At 34.9% G+C, this 20,184-nt stretch overlaps 1 protein-coding gene across 5 annotated transcripts in view; it reads left to right on the top strand.

Moving 5' to 3' along the window:
• CDH18 (cadherin 18) overlaps positions 1–20,184 on the top strand; it is a 318,946-nt gene that overhangs the window by 97,049 nt on the left and 201,713 nt on the right. For all 5 annotated transcript variants that reach the window (XM_034998813.1, XM_034998812.1, XM_034998817.1 and 2 more), the window contains exon 3: positions 10,666–10,785. In XM_034998813.1, coding sequence (XP_034854704.1) covers positions 10,666–10,785 — 120 coding nt within the window. The remainder of the gene's footprint in view (positions 1–10,665; positions 10,786–20,184) is intronic.

Here is a 20,184-nt window from a genome sequence, read left to right as displayed (position 1 = left end):
AGAAAGAGAGACCAAAAGTACTCATGTATATATGGTCAATTGTTGACAAAGGAACCAAACATACACAATGGAGAAAGGATATTCTCTTCAATAAATGGTGTTGGGAAAACTGCACAGCCACATGAAAAACACTGAAACTGGACCATTATTTTACATCATACACAAAAATCAACTCAAATGGATTAAATACGTAAAACTCCTGAAGAAAACATGAGGGTAAGTTCCTTGACATTGGTCTTTGTAATGATATTTTGGATTTAACACCAAAGGCAAAAGAACAAAAACAAAAATAAGCAACTGGGACTGCATCAAACTAAAAAGCTCCTGCACAGCAATGGAAACATTGACAAAATGAAATGGCAACCTATGGAATGGAAGAAAATATTTTGTATGGATCTTAGAGCAGCATTTCAATAGTATAAAAGTGCAAGTTTCAAGGGTTTTTGAAGAAGAGGCCCAGAAGTTTTGCTCTCTTACTTTTGTTGTATTATAACCACATCACTTGAAACCATATTTTGTCAATCTGTATTGAGTAATTACAACTAATTACAAAAGTTGACCCTTTTCACCTACACTTTGTCTGCAGGAAAGATTTTTTTTGAGGAAAGATTTTGAAGAAATATTGCCTCTTAATTATTTGAACATCACTGTTCTTATATCTGGTAAAAATTTATTATTGCTTCAGGAAGTAATGATTAATTTTATTTTCCTATATATGATTAAGTTGTAAATGCAAAAAATTCCACATAAACCAACCTAGTTTCTCATTTTTACTCAATGATAGATATGATTCACCAGATTACATTTTATGCTACTACTGATTCCTTAGATTCTCCATTTAGTCTTTTTTTTTTAAAGATTTTATTTATTTACTTGACAGAGAAACAGCGAGGGAGGGAACACAAGCAGGGGGAGTGGGAGAGGGAGAAGCAGGCTTCCCACAGAGCAGGGAGCCTGATGGGGGCTCGATCCCAGGACCCTGGGATCATGACCTGAGCCGAAGGCAGATGCTTAACCAACTGAGCCACCCAGGTGCCCAATCACTTGCATTTTGGCAGAGACTCAAAAGCAGGGAGAAGATTGGGGGAGGCTTATAGTGGACAAAATAGAAAGTTTTGAGTATGCCATGATTGGAAGCTGATGTCATAGAGAAGCTGTAGATGAGCTACTTAGAGCATCCTGTGTGACTGGTTACAAATGCGAGTCTTGTCTTATCTGATTGCGTTTAAGTTGGAAATGGGGAAAAATGTAGAGAAGCTGTAAGTTATTGATCAAGCCGTGGTCGTTTTGGGCTGAATGTTATTGTTTGACTTCCTGGTAATTTTCTTTATTTTGCAAATAGAATATTTTCTAAACAGTGAAAATTAAAGCTATTTATAGATACAATTTCTAATTTTTGTTAAGGAAAATCATTTAACCTCCTACACATATGATTTATGGAAAATATGTAGCCTGGCTCCTGGGCTGTTTATTGTAGATAGCAGGTTGATTTCTTGGGCTGTTTGCTACAGATTACGAGTCAGAGTTCTATTTTTATATATGGCCTAGACATTGTCCATTTATATCCAGCCTCCTAAATAAAAGCCTAGAAAAAAATCACAAAAGCCATTTTTTGTAGAGGAAGAACATAATATAATGTATACTACAATAACTTAAAACATGTAGCTGACAAAAATTAAAGTGAAAAGGCAGTAAATTATATATATTTCCTTAGAAATCATTAAGAGAATGTTTGCTGCCTAAAATTATTGAAGCAAAATACAGGAATTTAATTAACCATTTTATCCATAGTGATAAAAGTAACTAACGTAACTAAAATTAATAATGGGGGTGCCTGGGTGGCTCAGTTGGTTAAATGACTACCTTCGGCTCAGGTCATGATCCCGGAGTCCTAAGATAAGAGTCCAGCTTCGGGCTCCCTGCTCAATGGGGAGTCTGCTTCTCCCTCTGACACTCCCCTCTCTCATGCTTTCTCTCTCTCTCTCAAATAAATAAAAATCTTTAAAATAAAATAAAATTAAATTAATAATGTAATTAAATTGTGTGATGGGAGAGGTATTGAGCGATAACTTTGATGCAGTGAATTCTTCATTTTCAATTATGGTATATCAATGAATATTTTTCAATTGTGATACAATCAAAATTTTAAATTCTAATGAAAGAACAAGCAGTAGGCAAAAAGTTGGTACACTCAAACAATGAATCTGGTGAGAGTGGGCATAGGAACCAAAAAGTAAAAAGCCTTCTAATTATATGTATATATGGTTTAGTTGTAATTTATTTTGTTTTTGACTACCTTAAAAATATATAGACTGTGCTACTATGCTATTTTAGAAATCCATTTTCCCAGCTAATTGGTTAAAATAAATAAATAAAATGAAGTTTTTTACTCAATGATTGAAATTAGTGGTTGAATGTCAATTGTCTGTGTGTATATATAAATATGATGACATATAAATATGTATACAAAATATACAGTATATATTATGAATATATGCTATAATCTTCTAGTAAACTCTTCCAGACTTTTATTGACAACTTTGTGAGCAAACAAGGACAAAATATTTTTATCTTTGTATTTCATTTTGTGTTGCCTTTTTTTGTTTGTTTGTTTGTTTTGGTTTTGTTTCTGCTTTGTTGTTATTATTGAATGAAAATTCAGCTGAAATAATATTCCATTATTCGGAACAATGCTGAATTTGGTAATTTTCTTTATTTTGCAAATAGAATATTTTCTAAACAGTGAAAATTAAAGCTATTTATAGATACAATTTCTAATTTTTGATAAGAAACTAATATTAAATCAGCAACAGTACATGTACTTAATCACCATACATGGTAAAGTAAAGAAATAACTGGTGAATACTTTGAGAAGTATTGAAGTTTTCGATTATGTGTGTGTGTGTGTGTATATATATATATATATATATGAAATTTTCATACATATATGAAAATTTTCTCCACTTCAAAGAACACTTTCTCTTAAAATCTCATAATTTTATTTTGCATATAATGAATAACTCTCCAAATGATGTCTTTCAGATTCCAATATATTGACTAATTTAAAATTTGAATGTAAAGAACACATAGATTTTCATTTAAAAGTACTAACTATATTAGAATCAAGTACAGAAACTAACCTTTTATTTGGTAAAGTATAGTCATTACTCAGAAAAGCAATGAAGGATAGTCAGGGAGAAACCTGTTAATACCTTCTGTATCACAGAGTTTAAGCAAGAAAATAAAATCCACTGCCAGTTAGATCAAGAGCAGGAGTTACAAATATGGAATGAGCTACGAAAATGAAAGGAGAAGTGAAAAACCAAGTCGTGGACCATGAGGCAAGTAGGGCAGGAGTTTACTATCCCTAGGGCTGGAAGAGTAGTGTTACCTGACCTCAGGAGCTGGGCTTTATTGCATGGACCCATGGAAGAAGGCAGCTCAGAGGGAGCTGGGACCATTGCAGAAAAGCAGACACTGCTAGAGAGACCACCTTAAGCTGAAAGAGGGAGGGAGGGAGGGGAGGTAGACAGCAACAGAGGTAGACACATCTTTCTTTTCTGTATTGCAATTTTCTTCTAGCATCTGCTTTTATTTAGTTGGTAAGGCAGGCTGCAGAAGAGCACAACAGTGTTGTCAGTACCTGGAGAATGCTTCCCCTAACTATTCTACCACACACCTTTATTTTACAAAATGTGTATAATGACTTGGCTTTTGACCAGGTAGACAGAGCATTGAAATATAACACTAAGTCTCCCCAAATAGATGCACTTGGATGGTCATTACATACCATCAAGGAAACACACATGCACACCAAATGGTGGAAGATATGGATGGAACTCTTAAACTCCATCCTGACTGGTTGGAGAAATAGATTATAGAGGAAAGAATGTCACATATCAAAACAGATAGGACCAGGCTTGAATTCTGCCTTTTCCAATTGTCAACGACACAACCTTTTGAACCTCAGTACCCCCATCTATAAAATAGGATTAAATGTAATTTTCTCAATAGATTAATGTCATTATTAAATTGAATGGCATATAGTGGAGTGTTTTTCACCTCACTGGTGTTAAATGCATGTTACTTCCTTATTATTTTTTTTTCTATTTAGGACTGTAATATAAAATTTACTTGAATAATGTGAAATTTTACACTAAGCAGTTCCATAAAAGGGATCTAATTGAAAACACACAGACTTAATGATAGCCATGATTTAAAATACATGGTTACAACAGTGATTTTTGTTTTGGTACCAAATGTTTCAGAAGTGCTCTTGCAGAAGGAATTTTTTAAAAATCCAATGACTCCTGGGTGAATACTCAAAGCTTTATCAAATTACACAATGACTGGAATCCTGTGTTATTGCTCTGTTGGTGAAATTACAGTTCTCCTGTGTAGAATGAAATTTAAGTTGTATCTTGGTAACTATTGCTTTTTCCCAATCCCTGGAAAATTCTTCTGAGAATTAAACCCTATGAGATTCCTTCAGAGAGATACTCTCTGCCTTCATATATCTTCAGCTGCTTTTTACTCAAAAGTTCTTGCTCAACATTGATTCACTTGAGATTTTCACAGAGCTGTGAACCCTGACAAGTCATGCATAACGATTTGCAGTGTCAGAGAATATTTGCTTGTATTAAAATGCCTTATTAATATTTCAAATTGGTCTTTAGAGACTTTTAAGAAAGTCCATTTTTTCTGCTCCATTGATATGTAACTTTCCAAAATGCATGCTATTTATAAAGCATAGTACAAAAAGAAACCAAATGAAAAGAGTGACACAAGGCAATTCCCAAAAGAAACAAGGCTTAAGTTTTATTGTAGAAAAGATATCTTGAAAGTTTTTTTATGTACTTTAATCTTTTTTTTTTTTTTCAGATTTGTATAAAGCATCAGCTGAAAGGTATTAATCCCAAGCATGGGAACAGCTGAGTGTGTGCCACAAGATATATTTAACATGAAAATATTGTGCATTAAATAGCCAATGAAACTTTAGAAGGCAATGTTTCTGTGGTTGTTTTTCATGGGAAATTGTTGTAAAAATTAAGAAAGCTTATAAAGCACTTTTAAAGTTTTATTTGATTAGAAGCTAGTTATAGGGTGCCTGGGTGGCTCAGTCGTTGGGCGTCTGCCTTCGGCTCAGGTCACGATTCCAGGATCCTGGGATCGAGCCCCTCATTGGGCTCCCTGCTCAACGGGAAGCCTGCTTCTCCCTCTCCCACTCCCCCTGCTTGTGTTCCCTCTCTTCTGCCTCTCTCTCTGTCAAATAAATAAATAAAATCTTAAAAAAAAAATAGAAGTTATATAGAGAAGGGGCTACTACTGGTTTAATATCTATTGACCAAATGTATATAATAATTTCTAGAAAAAATTAGATTATTTGAATATTCTAGTAGAATAATGGACTTCTTGGCATTACTTCATATATTTCTATTTGAAAATCTAGCATTATAAAGAATAAGAATTTTCTCTTTTCTACTATGTATATAATTAGGGCATACAGCATGAATAAAGGAACGGAATTGTCTAATGTGGGATACCCTTCTCAGAATAGATAAATACTGATTTTTTTCTCTTAAACATTTAACCAGGAATAGAAATCCTTCATTAGCATAAATAATATATCTCATTAATTTACTTAAAAATGCCAACAGTTATATCACTAGTAGTGCCTAATGTTTAAAAAAATCAGATACCATTAATTTCTACCTAATTTAATTTTATCAACTTGTGAGATGAACTTTTTATTTTATCTCATTTATGATGTAGCAAAGGGAATTATCCGTCATTTTATTGTGAAGTATAACTTTAGACTCTTGTCCAGATTCAGTGAAAGAACACCTGTAAATTCTGAGAATAAATGTAATTTCTTTCCATTGCAACCGTGACACATTTTATTAGCTTGCTAAGTCTCTTGTACCAATGTACCACAAGCTGAGTAGCTTAAACAACAAAAATATTTGTCTCCTTGTTCCAAAAGCTAGAAGTCTGAGGTCAAAAGTGTCAGCAGAGTCATGTTCCCTCCTCAAGTACTGGAAAAGGGTTTGTCCCAAGCCTCTCCTTTAGCTTCTAGTAGTTTGTTGGCAATTTTTGACTTTCCCTGGTTTGTAGAGGAAATTCTCTGATCTCTGTCTTCATCTTGGCATAAAGTATTCTGTGTGTGTGTATGTGTGTGTTTCCAAATTTCCTATTTTTATAAGGATACCAGGCATGTTAGAGTAGGGGCCCACTCTACTCCAGTTTGGCCTTATCTTAATTAATTACATCTACAAAGATCCTATTTCCAAATAAGATCGCCTTGATGTACTGGAGTCTAGATCTTCAACACATGAACTTTGAGGGGAAACAATTCAACCCCTAACGCACCCTGAAGAGTTCTATTTTTTTATTATCTATTTTTCCTAATGTAAAATAACTTCTAAAAGCACCAATGGTTCTTAAAATGTTGCCATCGAGGCTTCGAGTCAATAAGAACGTAAGATATGTGTAATTTTCTCTTTTGGCCTGAAACCCCCTTACCAATTCTCCTTGGTAAGAAATCCTGAAACAGTTGGCCAGGGGACTTAGTTGCCATCCCTGCTCTTTATTTGTACCCCTACTGTGTTCAGGGGCCAGGCTGACTTTCGCTTGGGCTGTGCTGTACTTTTGCACATGCTCCCTTCAACCAGCCATCTGTGTACCCAAAGCTGTGGCCTGATCCCTTCAGATGCCACCAAAGTAGAATGATGGAGATCATTTGCTCTACCTTACTTCACGCAAATAGAATAGCCAAATACTGTGAGACCTACTACAGAGAGATGTGTAACTGTTAGTGACAGTACATTTTGACCAAGGTAGAGAGTTAATATATTTCCTTTTTCTCTCCTGGATCCCTTTTCTGCTCACTTCTCTGTGCTACTTTAAACCTTCACTTAGCACCAAGAGGCTACTTTTTCTTTTCTTTTTTTTTTCCTTTTCTCGTTGTTCTTCATTTCACTTGTCACTCCATTCATGCCTTTCAGCTTTCACTTAACAAGGCTGGACTTTTATAGACACTTTAAGCCAAGCAGAACGATTTTTTATTTTTTATTTTTTGTTTTTTTGTCATGTGGTGATCCAGCCTATTACCACAAGGGAGGTGTGATCTTGCACTATTTGTCTTTCTCAGATTTCTCTATGGAATGGTTGGTTCAGGACTATTTTTAAGATGTTAAAAATAATTTAAACCTAAATAACTATCACAAAGCCAGAGAAAATTTTTAAAATCTGAGGATTTTATAAGTGTGGCTTCTTAAAAGATGACCATTATTTTATTTATTTATTTTTTATTTTTTTTAAAGATTTTATTTATTTATTTGAGACAGCGAGAATGAGAGACAGAGAGCATGAGATGGGGGAGGGTCAGAGGGAGAAGCAGGCTCCCCGCTGAGCAGGGAGCCCCATGCGGGACTCGATCCAGGGACTCCAGGATCATGACCTGAGCCGAAGGCAGTCGCTTAACCAACTGAGCCACCCAGGCGCCCAAAAGATGACCATTATTTTAATGCTTTATATCTATACTGTTCTCTCTTTCCTGAATCTCAGTAATCCTTGTATAAGCCTAGTACGATCAGCATTTTTCCAATCAGATCAAATATTTGACTGATATAATTTTATAACGCTTTATAAAGTATTATAAAGGACTGTTTATAATTTAAATTTTGAATGTAAAGAACACATAGATTTTCATTTAAAAGTACTAACTAGGGGCGCCTGTGTGGCTCAGTCGTTAAGCATCTGCCTTCGGCTCAGGTCATGATCCCAGGGTCCTGGGATCGAGCCCCACATCGGGCTCTCTGCTCCGCAGGAAGCCTGCTTCTCCCTCTCCCACTCCCCCTGCTTGTGTTCCCTCTCTCGCTGTGTCTCTCTCTGTCAAAATAAATACATCTTTAAAAAAATAAAATAAAATAAAAGTACTAACTATATTAGAATCAAGTACAGAACCTAACCTTTTATTGGTATAGGTCCATATTGTTATTTAGCCACAATATGGACTTCTTACACTTTTTAGAGCTTTGTCTGGGCACCTGCTACAGATTTAATTTTTTTTTTCAACGTGCAATCAACAAAAATGCCTCCTAAACCAACTTTTATTTGTAGATGTCTATCTACTGATATTCTCTGAACAGGTTGGAGAGATGAATGTGAGGCACGGAACAAGTGTTTTGACATCACAGGAAAAGTCCTTGGAACTTTGTTTTATAAACATAACAATAATTATACCTAGGAGTGTAATTTAACTAACTCTGCAAAGTTTAATCAAGCCAGGAAGTGTAGTGCATTATATAATGAGAAAAATCATGGTACACACACAAGCCTAAATAAGGCTCTCTCAGAATGGAATATCAGTGAGGCAAGAAAACATTTTTGTTTTTTATATAAACTTTTAATTTTGAGATCACAGATTCACATGCAGTCATGAGAAATGATATGGAGGGATTCTTTGTATCCTTACCCCATTTTTCTCCATGGTAACATCTTACATAATTATCATCTTGCCAAAACTATAAAAAATATCTTAGCCAGGATCAAAATTATTTAATCTACCAATCTTATTTAGATTTCCCTAGTTTTACGTGTGTGTGTGTGTGTTTAGTTCTATGTGATTTATCATAAATGTATGCTCATGTATCCCATACCATAATCAAAATACTGAACAGTTCTAACATCATGAGGACTTCATGTTGCTCTTTTATAACCAGCCTCCCCTAACTCTACCTCCTTTCCTTCAACCTGGCAACCACAAATCTGTTATCAATTTTTAAACTGTCATCATTTCAAGAAGGTTAAATAAATAGAATCATACAATATATCACCTTTTGGGACTGTTTTTTTTTTTTCCCACTGGGTATAATTCCCTGAAGATTCATACAAATTGCTGCATGTATCAACAGGCTGTTATTTTTATTGCTGAGTAGTATTCCATACTATCAACTACCACAGTCTGTTTAACCATTTTCCCAGTAAAGTACATCTGAGTCATTTCTAGTTTGGGGCTACTACAAATAATGCTGCTGTGAATATCTATTAACTTTTGCAAACACGGTTTTATGCAGACATATGTTTGCATTGCTTTTGCATTAATGCCCAAGACTACAATTTGCTGAGTTGTAAGCTAAATGTGTGTTTGATTTTATAGGAATCTGCTAAATGTACATTTCCACCTGCAGTGTATAAGTGACCTAGTTTCTCAGTATTCTTGCCAGCATTTAGTGTCCCCACTGTGTTTTATTATTCATTATTAGAGATTTCTTTTAGACATCACACAGTCCTCCCCTTCTGAGTATGCATAATTGCTAATCATATTTCTGCTTATAATCTCAATGTAAAAATACTATTTAGAGGCCAGAATCTTAACATATTATTGGAAGTCCATGTGCATTTATAATCTGCTAATAAGGATAGTCAGCCATACTACTTCTATTAAGTTTTCTAGGATGCCTTGAAGACAAAGAACAAACTTCGCTTCAAGTTGCATCTGCATTTCAACATGGAAGTAAAATCTTTGTAGTTAAACAGATATTAGGCCCTTAATAAGTGTGCCATACCTAAATAATTGAAGTACTTATTAAAACTAAAGACTGAAAATTGTCAGTGCTTTCATAGTCAAGTACCAAAATGAATGCAGAATTTCATACAGACTTACTTGATTGGGGAAATATTTTTGTTTGCTACACAACCTGAATTAGTAGGTGGAATTTTTCTAGTTAGGCAGAATAAAATATCAAGTATGCCCTATTAGATGATTCATCAAGTACATTTCATGAATAAATGAGAGCTCTTAACCCACTAAATTTACAGTGGAGTTATATAGCCCTTAAAAGATGGTTGTCTTGTTATACCTAGATCAGTTTTCATTTGGGAAAAACTGAAATATGGTATAAATATACCTAATTATGCAAATCGTATTTGAAAGATATAAACATGAAAGAAATCAGAAGAATACAACCACTAATTTTACCTCAAAATACAGTATTTTAATGTTTATAAATTCCTTTAAAGTACACTTTAATTTTCAAAAATCCAGTGTAATAGGCATATTCTGATACCCATTGTATAAAGATAATTATGTTGGTACTATATAGAAGAACCTAAAGGAATGAGAACTGAGCCTTGGAGACCAGTTAGGTGACTCATTAATAGTCCATGTAAGAAATAAAGATGGCATAAATGATGGAAAATGGTTTGAATGTACTATTTTGTTGCCACTGATAATTTAATGTCAACTCACCCGCATTCCCCCCTAATCACAAACCATCCAATCTCCCATTTTCTGAATAGGTATGTAACATGCAATGCATGTTCTCGCCCTGCCTTTAACTTTACCCCACAGTTGAACACCAGTTTGATTCTTTTTTCTTGATCATCAATCCAATCTAACCCTGATTATGTGTCAAAGAGGCCTTTCACAATGTTATTGGCACATAAAAAAATGTATTAAAATATGGGAAATCAAATATTTCCTTTGGTCTCTCATCTGGTACAGTGTTGGCAGGGGAAAAAAGCAAGATAAATCCAAGAATTCTATTTCATAAGATACATCCACTATAGTGTTCCATAGGTATGTCAGAGTAACCTGTTTCTGTGTACAAGTCACATGCTAAATGTTACCGCACACTAAAATTTGTTTTCCTGAATGCACAGGTACCTCTGTTCTACAGGTGACAGCTACTGATGCAGATGACCCTACCTATGGAAACAGTGCCCGCGTGGTTTACAGTATTCTCCAGGGACAACCCTACTTCTCCGTAGATCCTAAAACAGGTTAGTGCATTTTTGTATAATTTGTGTGCATGTGCGCTAGAATAGAAGAAAGCAATGTTTTTATTTCTGTGTCTTCTCCTCCATCAGACATTGTTGTTTTAGCACATTTTAAAATGTCCTTGCTTTTTCTAACATGATGTAATTGAATAATTGAAGATAAATTCACTGTTTTCCTTAATATTTTGATTATCCATCACTTATACCAGTAAAAATTTATCTTTGCATATCCCTGTATCAATTACTTTCTGCTTAAAACAAATACAGAGTGTTACATCCAATGAGATTTTCGAGTGTATCATTTGTTAGGTTTACATATTAGATTTAATTCTTTGCCAAAGATGTTAAATAATTTATTGAGAGTTTCCATACTTTATTTGAATTTGATTGTTACATAAGTTTTTATATGTTACATTGGGGGAATTGTTATGTCTTTTTTTTTTAAAGATTTTATTTATTTATTTGGGAGAGAATGAGAGAGAGCACATGAGAAGGAGGAGGGTCAGAGGGAGAAGCAGACTCCCTGCCAAGCAGGGAGCCCCTATGCAGGACTTGATCCCAGGACTCCAGGATCATGACCTGAGCCGAAGGTAGTAGCTTAACAAATTGAGCCACCCAGGCGTCCCTGTTATGTCTTGAACTGAGGTTTTTTGCTAATGAGAAAATTCTTCAGTCTTTAAATATTGTGTTATGTAAGATAAGTTAACTGAGAGTAAAGACAAAAACATATGAACTTTTTTTTTTTAAAAAAATGGGAATTCTCTCTTTCCTCTCTTTTTTTTCTGTCCAAAACAATCATGTCATATTATGTGATGTCAAAGAGGGAATGGAAGATACTCAGTAAGGCATTATAGGATTATATTCAGCAGCATAATCTAAAAACCACAGAGAGCTCATGATCCCATTGGCAAATAATTTGTTAATAAAAAGTTGACTGAACATAAACCATTTTGAAAGTAGCCAAATGTTCAGTAAGAATGAGTTTCAAGTTTTACTAATAATTTCAAAGATATACATAATCATGAGACACAGATGAAGAGAGAGATCCAGGATATTCCAGAGGTTCCTAGGTCCTTTCTAGTTACATTAGATTCATTCTGAATCGGATTAACATGTGTGATTATCAAGTAATGGGCACAGGCACATAACACAGAAGAAAGCCATGTTTTTTTGTAAATATCCCCTTATACTCCCATAATTACATAGCATACAAAATATTTTTCAAGGAACCCTGCTTCATAAGTTCATAGATTCCAGGTTTGTTTACCATTATCTTAGACAAGGTACATCCAGCTGAAAAGATGCCAACATACTCTCAGTAGTTAATATAATTTGAATGCTAGGAATATCGTCATTATCATGTTTTCAAGAGGAATCCGCCAGCGTACTTATCTTCTTTCTTTCCCTAGTGTGTTCCAACACGTAAGTACACTGGACAAGAATAGAGCTCAAGCATACTGCTTAACTTCTATCATAATTTATGAAGAAAATAATGAATATGTATAGATAGGTAATTGAAGAATATGTACATACATATATGCATTATAATTATAAGATAAAGTATATATAATGAGTATCAGATAGGCAAGTCCTTTTAGTACCAAGATAGTATTAAATATTCGGAAATAAAAATGTTAATTAATATAGTAGTCAAAGCTCTGGAATAAAAATATACATATATTGTATATATTGTTATTCTGGTAGGAGAGTTTAGAATTAATTGAAAAAAAGTTTTTTATTGAAATATAGCTGACATATTACATTGCATAAATTTAAGGTGTACCATATGTTTGATACATTTTTATATTGTAATAATATTGCCATGTGACCATAAAAAATCTTAGGACAAATGGAAATGACTATTTAATATTGGTGTTGCTCATTTTGTTCTATTTTCCCAACAAACGTGATAGTTTTATATATGAAATACATATATTTCTCATTTTATTTATTTTTTTAAAGATTTTATTTATTTATTTGAGAGAGAGAGAGATAGAGAGAAAGCATGAGCAGCGGGGAGAGGGAGAAGCAGACTCCCCATTGATCAGGGAGTCCAACGTGGGGCTCAATCCCAGAACCCTGGGATCATGGCCTGAGCCAAAGACAGATGCTTAACCGACTGAGCCATCCAGGTGCCCCTATATTTCTCATTTTAAATATGCATCTCCTGGGTGGCTCCGTCGGTTAAGTGTTTGACTCTTGATTTTGGTTCAGGTCATGATTTCAGGGTCATGAGATCAAGCGCCGCTTTGGGCTCCAACACTGAGAATGGAGCCTGCTTAAGATTCTCTCCCTCTCCCTTGGTCCCTTCTCCCCCTGCTTTCACATTCTCTCTCCCTCAAAATAAATAAATTAATTAATTAAATAAAATGGGAAAGAAATGAGGATACTGTGTTTCAGTTAACACACATACCCACCCACAAATGTGCAGAACACACACGGCTTCAGTCCATTTACTCCTATGCATAACCAAATATTTATAAGTAAGTATTATATTTACTTAATAGAATATTGCTAATATATAGACATCATATACAGATTTTTAAAAATTTCCATCCACTCTGGATTTATTAAAAATGAAATACCAATTCTGTATGTATCTGTGTGTCTGAGGGTCTGAGAATGTTTGCATGTGTTTGTTTGAAGACATGCATGAATTTGCATTTGTGTGCATGGGCACTTTGGATGGATAAGCACACTACTGAGGACAAGATTTGACTAGCATTGGACACTGTGATAGTTTGTGCTTTAGTAAAGAAAGTACATCAAAAACATAATATTCAAATAAAAATTTCATTTGGTTATACATGTTTATCATAGGTTAATTAAGTACTTCATTAAATAAATAAAAATCATCTGAAACATAAATAAGCTGCTATTCAAATACTGCTCTATGATATTGCCATTACAGTCCTTTGCTCCTTTAAGCAAGATGATTTATTAAATGCAAGTATACCTCTTTGTTGATATGTCTTAATTTCAATATTATATTGACTGAAGCATCATAAGAATCTATGGATATATGACCTAATGTAAAGATTCTTTAAATATGCCAGTCTCTTAGATAGCTGTTTGTAGAAAGCGCTACAAAACAAAATGTTCGTTATTCTCTTTAGTAAGACATTTTTGGTAAATTATGCTTAAAAGATATATTATTGTGCAATTAAACATCCTCAGAACTAATGAATTTAGTGGAAATTGTGCTTAAAATGACTGGAATAAAATACAAATATACTGAAAACTAAAGGATCATTTGCTATGGATAAGATGTTATATAAGAAGTGTTGGGATAATGGTTACTTAGAATAGTAACATTTTCATAGTATCATTTTTCTTCTATGCTCTGGTTTGGCATGACTCTATTTCAATATGTCTCCAGTTACTTTCAATGAAGGTGAATTATATTGAAGGAATTTTTGTGACCAAATAGAGTTGTGAGTGCTCATGGTTAAAATCAGGACTTTGGGTTGCCTTGTTTTTATTGTGTTAAAAGATACAGTTGGTACTCACCATAGTTGTCCAAAGATGAGTTGCCCATAAGACCTTGCTGCCTATTTTACAAAACATCCATGAATTGCTGTATCCAAAGAAATGAATTATGTTGCTCTTGATTTGCTATACTATTCATAACTGATTTAATAAGGTCTGTATTGTTTTACACTGAAAATTTGTTAATTAGTATGACGAAAATAAGTCTTGTGAATCATCTATTGTTTTAAATAAGTTTGGTTGAGTTAACTATGTCATAATGTTTGCTTAATGTATAACAACAAAAGAAGAGCGCCCATTAAAAAGTGATATTTTAACATTATGATGTTAAAGATGCAGAAAATTATGAAAGAATAAACTAAAGGAAAAGACAATGAGATATAAAAGATATAATATTTCTGTTCAGATTCATGTAGAAAATATGTTAATGTAAGCTTAATGAGTATAATTCTATTTGAAGATATTGATTTTAATTCAGCAAGAGAACACTTTCAAATTTAGTAAGTGAAGTAACCATTTTCATGCTCATGAAAATATTTAACCCTAAGCAAGGCATGTTGAGGAAAGCTGATGAGTGAGAAAGCCAGGGGAAATGGTCAGAGAACCAAAGTTAAGAAATCTGGGCTGATCCTAATCCAGTTAATGGAGCGTCAACTGCATTTAAAATAAATCAATATATTTCTAGGAAGAAGTTGCTTAGGCTGAGGTCAAAGAGGTTGCTGCCTGTGTTCTCCTTTAGGATTTTGATGGACTCCTGTCTCACATTGAGGTCTTTCAACCATTTGGAGTCTATTTTTGTGTGTGGTGTAAGAAAATCGTCCAGTTTCATTCTTCTGCATGTGGCTATCCAATTTTCCCAACACCATTTGTTGAAGAGACTGTCTTTGTTCCATTCGACATTCTTTCCTGCTTTGTCAAAGATGAGTTGACCATAGAGTTGAGGGTCCATTTCTGGGCTCTCTATTCTGTTCCATTGATCTATGTGTCTGGTTTTGTGCCAGTACCATGCTGTCTTGATGATGACAGCTTTGTAATAGAGCTGGAAGTCTGGAATTGTGATGCCGCCGGCTTTGCTTTTCTTTTTCAAAATTCCTCTGGCTATGCGGGGTCTTTTCTGGTTCCATACAAATTTTAGGATTATTTGTTCCATTTCTTTGAAAAAAGTGGATAGTATTTTGATGGGGATTGCATTGAATGTGTAGATTGCTCTAGGTAGCATTGACATCTTCACAATATTTGTTCTTCCAATCCATGAGCATAGAACGTTTTTCCATTTCTTTGTGTCTTCCTCAATTTCTTTCATGAGTATTTTATAGTTTTCTGAGTACAGATCCTTTGTCTCTTTGGTTAAATTTATTCCTAGGTATCTTATGGTTTTGGGTGCAATTGTAAATGGGATCGACTCCTTAATTTCTCTTTCTTCTGTCTTGTTGTTGGTGTATAGGAATGCCACTGACTTCTGTGCATTGATTTCATATCCTGCCACTTTACTGAATTCCTGTATGAGTTCTAGCAGTTTTGGGGTGGAGTCTTTTGGGTTTTCCACATAAAGTATCATATCATCTGCAAAGAGTGAGAGTTTGACTTCTTCTTTGCCAATTTGGGTGCCTTTGATTTCTTTTTGTTGTCTGATTGCTGTGGCTAGGACTTCCAGTACTATGTTGAATAGCAGTGGTGATAGTGGACATCCCTGATGCATTCCTGACCTTAGGGGGAAAGCTCTCAGTTTTTCCCCATTGAGAATGATATTCGCTGTAGGTTTTTCATAGATGGCTTTTATGATATTGAGGTATGTACCCTCGAACCCTCCTACACTGTTGGTGGGAATGCAAGCTGGTGCAGCCACTCTGGAAAACAGTATGGAGGTTCCTCAAAAAGTTGAAAATAGAGCTACCACATGATCCAGCAATTGCACAACTGGGTATTTACCCCAAAGATACAAAAGTAGGGATCCGAAGGGGTACGTGCACCCCGATGTTTATAGCAGCAATGTCCACAATAGCCAAACTGTGGAAAGAGCCAAGATGTCCATCGACAGATGAATGGATAAAGAAGTAGTGGTATATATATACAATGGAATATTATGCAGCCATCAAAGGGAATGAGATCTTGCCATTTGCAACGACGTGGATGGAACTGGAGGGTATTATGTTGAGTGAAATAAGTCAAACAGAGAAAGACATGTATCATATGATCTCACTGATATGAGGAATTCTTAATTGTAGGAAACAAACTGAGGGTTGCTGGAGTGGGGGGTGGGGTGGGAGGGATGGGGTGACTGGGTGATAGACACTGGGGAGGGTATGTGCTCTGCTAAGTGCTGTGAATTGTGCAAGACTGTTGAATCTCAGATCTGTACCTCTGAAACAAATAATGCAATATATGTTAAGAAAAACAAAAAAGAAGAAGGTAGTGGGAGGGGAAGAATGAAGCGGGGGAAATCGGAGGAGTAGACGTACCATGAGAGACGATGGACTCTGAAAAACAAACAGGGTTCTAGAGGGGAGGGGGGTGGGAGGATCGGTTAGCCTGGTGGTGGATATTGAGGAGGGCACATTCTGCATGGAGCACTGGGTGTTATGCACAAACAATGAATCATGGAACACTTCATCTAAAACTAATGATGTAATGTATAGGGATTAACATAAGAATAAAAAAAAAATCTTAATTTAAAAAAAAAAAAAAGAACCACTTCCCTTGACTTAGTTCAAAGACAAAGCCAAAAATCCACCATCTTTAGATGGTCTTTAGAACAGGGTCGGGGGATTACACAAGAGGTGGGTGTGCAGTTTTGAATTAAGAATTCAAATCTCTTAATGGCCATGGAGTTTATAGCCCTTTGATGATTCTCTCAGCTTTTTTCAGTCAATAATCTATTAATTACTTTGTGTTACCTTAGCTATTGCATATATGTTATGTCTGTGCCTATTTCAGATAAATTGTTGAATCCTCCTGATGGTAAATTCAGAAAACCTGAAAACCTGGATTATCAACCTGATGTCAGGGAAAACAGAGGGGTATGCTGGTTTACAAAATTCCAGATGAGCTTTATTTACAATTGATTATAACATTAGCAGTGGTGAATTTGACCGTAGTTAATATGAAACATATAAATCAGCAATAGCCAATAATGGCATCTTTGTATCTATATAAATAGTACTCATAGTGAGTTTTTGCTACTCCTAATAAAGACTATTGGAAGAGTTATCTAATTTAATATAGATGTGCTTATAATTTAACTTGAGTCATTTTTCATACATACTTCATATGTTTTTACTCATTAAATAATGAGTATTCAAAAGAAAATACAGCAGCTGAGAACATTTCTGTTGATAAATTCTACATTTAATTTTCAGGTACATAAAAAAATAAGACTAGATAAGGCCACCTTTTAATTATATACAAAGAGCATTCTAGATATTCTTTTTTTTTTTTTTTTTCAACACTCCTGGGGCATTTTAGCTCTCAAGTGGTTTCTGCTACATGTTGCTAAAAAAGGGTAGACATTGAGTTTCAAATCTTTTGTCAAACCCTTCTGCACTAATAACAGCAATTCCGCAGGTGACAGGACACTTGACATCCAATAAAATATACTGTACCTAGTAATGCCTGTGGGTTCTAAAGTCACAACCATTATTACTTATTTTTACAAGCATTATTGTAAACAAAGAAATTGTTTACTTGTCCTTCCAATGAAAAGATTAATGTATTTAGTTATGTTATAGTTTAATTAATATAGTATAGTACAGTAATTCATATTTATTATTTTTCCAAAATACTAAAGTTTATTCCAAAATGATTTAAGGATATTTCATGAACAAATCCAAGGATGTTACTTAATATCATAGTAAATTGATCAGGTTACTTAAATGTTATGTCTCTGTTTGCTTGTCTGTAAGTATGGAAAAAAAGCTAAATCCAATGAGAAAATTAATGCAATGTTCTTAGCCCAGTCCTTGGAAAGATATAGGTAGTTAGTAAATTTCTCTTGTTTACTCTCTTTCCTTTTAAGATTAAGAAGAATTTCCAAAATTACATAGTGTGCCACGACAAGAGTTTGAAATAACTTACCTGAAATAGGAAAAAAAAAATAATTTTGTTTGAAAGAATTTTTAGTCCACATAACTCTACAAAAATGAGTTCCACATATTAACTTGTATATAACTAAATTACACTTCTTTACAGGCATTTATTTATTGATTTTTCTTCTTTTCAGGCATTTAAAGAAAGTTTTGTAAATATTTTTATTAAGACAAATACACTTGTAGAAAAATTTTTTATTATGTTAATCACCATACATTACATCATTAGTTTTTGATGGAGTGTTCCATGATTCATTGTTTGCATATAACACCCAGTGCTCCATGCAGTATATGCCCTCTTTAATACCCATCACCGGGCTAACCCATTCCCCCACCAACCCCCCTCTAGAATCCTCAGTTTGTTTCTCAGAGTCCATAGTCTCTCATGGTTCGTCTCCCCCTCTGATTCCTCCCCCTTCATTTTTCCCTTCCTACTATCTTTTTTTTTTTTTTTAACATATAATGTATTATTTGTTTCAGAGGTACAGGTCTGTGATTCAACAGTCTTACACAATTCACAGTGCTCACCATAGCACATACCCTCCCCAATGTCTATCACCCAGCCACCCCATCCCTCCCACCCCCCACCACTCCAGCAACCCTCAGTTTGTTTCCTGAGATTAAAAATTCCTCATATCAGTGAGGTCATATGATACATGTCTTTCTCTGATTGACTTATTTCGCTCAACATAATACCCTCCAGTTCCATCCATGTCATTGCAAATGGCAAGATTTCATTCCCTTTGATGGCTGTATAATATTCCATTGTGTGTATATACCACATCTTCTTTATCCATTCATTTATCAATGGGCATCTTGGCTCTTTCCATAGTTTGGCTATTGTGGACATTGCTGCTATAAACATCGGGGTGCACATACCCCTTCAGATCCCTACATTTGTATCTTTGTGGTAAACACCCAGTAGTGCAATTGCTGGGTCATAGGGTAGCTCTATTTTCAACTTTTTGAGGAACCTCCATACTGTTTTCCAGAGTGGCTGCACCAGCTTGCATTCCCACCAACAGTATAAGAGGGTTCCCCTTTCTCCGCATCCCCACCAACATCTGTCTTTTCTGACTTGTTAATTTTAGCCATTCTGACTGGTGTGAGGTGGTATCTCATTGAGGTTTTGATTTGGATTTCCCTGATCCCAAGCAATGTTGAACACTTTTTCATGTGTCTGTTGGCCATTTGGATGTCTTCTTTGAAAAATGTTTATTCATGTCTTCTGCCCATTTCTTGATTGGATAATTTGTTCTTTGGGTGTTGAGTTTGATAAGTTCTTTATAGATTTTGGATACTAGCCCTTTATCTGATATGTCATTTGCAAATATCTTCTCCCATTCTGTCAGTTTGTCTTTTGGTTTTGTTGAGTGTTTCTTTTACTGTGCAAAAGCTTCTTATCTTGATGAAGTCTGAATAGTTCCTTTTGCCCTTGCTTCCCTTGCCTTTGGTGATGTTTCTAGGAAGAAATTGCTGTGGTTGAGGTCAAAGAGGTTGCTCCCTGTGTTCACCTCAAGGATTTTGATGGACTGCTGTCTCACATTGAGGTCTTTCAACCATTTTGAGTCTATTTTTGCATATGGTGTAAGGAAGTGGTCCAGTTTCATTCTTCTGCATGTGGCTGTCCAATTTTCCCAACACCATTTGTTGAAGAGACTGTCCTTTTTCCATTGGACATTCTTTCCTGCTTTGTTGAAGATTAGTTGACCGTAGAGTTGAGGGTCCATTTCTGGGCTCTCTATTCTGTTCCATTGATCTATGTGTCTGTTTTTGTGCCAGTACCATACTGTCTTGATGATTACAGCTTTGCAGAAAATTTTGAATGACA

The sequence above is a fragment of the Mirounga leonina genome, unplaced genomic scaffold (genome assembly GCF_011800145.1).
Source record: "Mirounga leonina isolate KUSES-001 unplaced genomic scaffold, KU_Mleo_1.0 Mir_95, whole genome shotgun sequence".
Taxonomy (NCBI): domain Eukaryota; kingdom Metazoa; phylum Chordata; class Mammalia; order Carnivora; family Phocidae; genus Mirounga; species Mirounga leonina.
The sequence above is the reverse complement of the archived record's forward strand: the minus strand, read 5'-3'. Positions and strand labels throughout refer to the sequence as shown.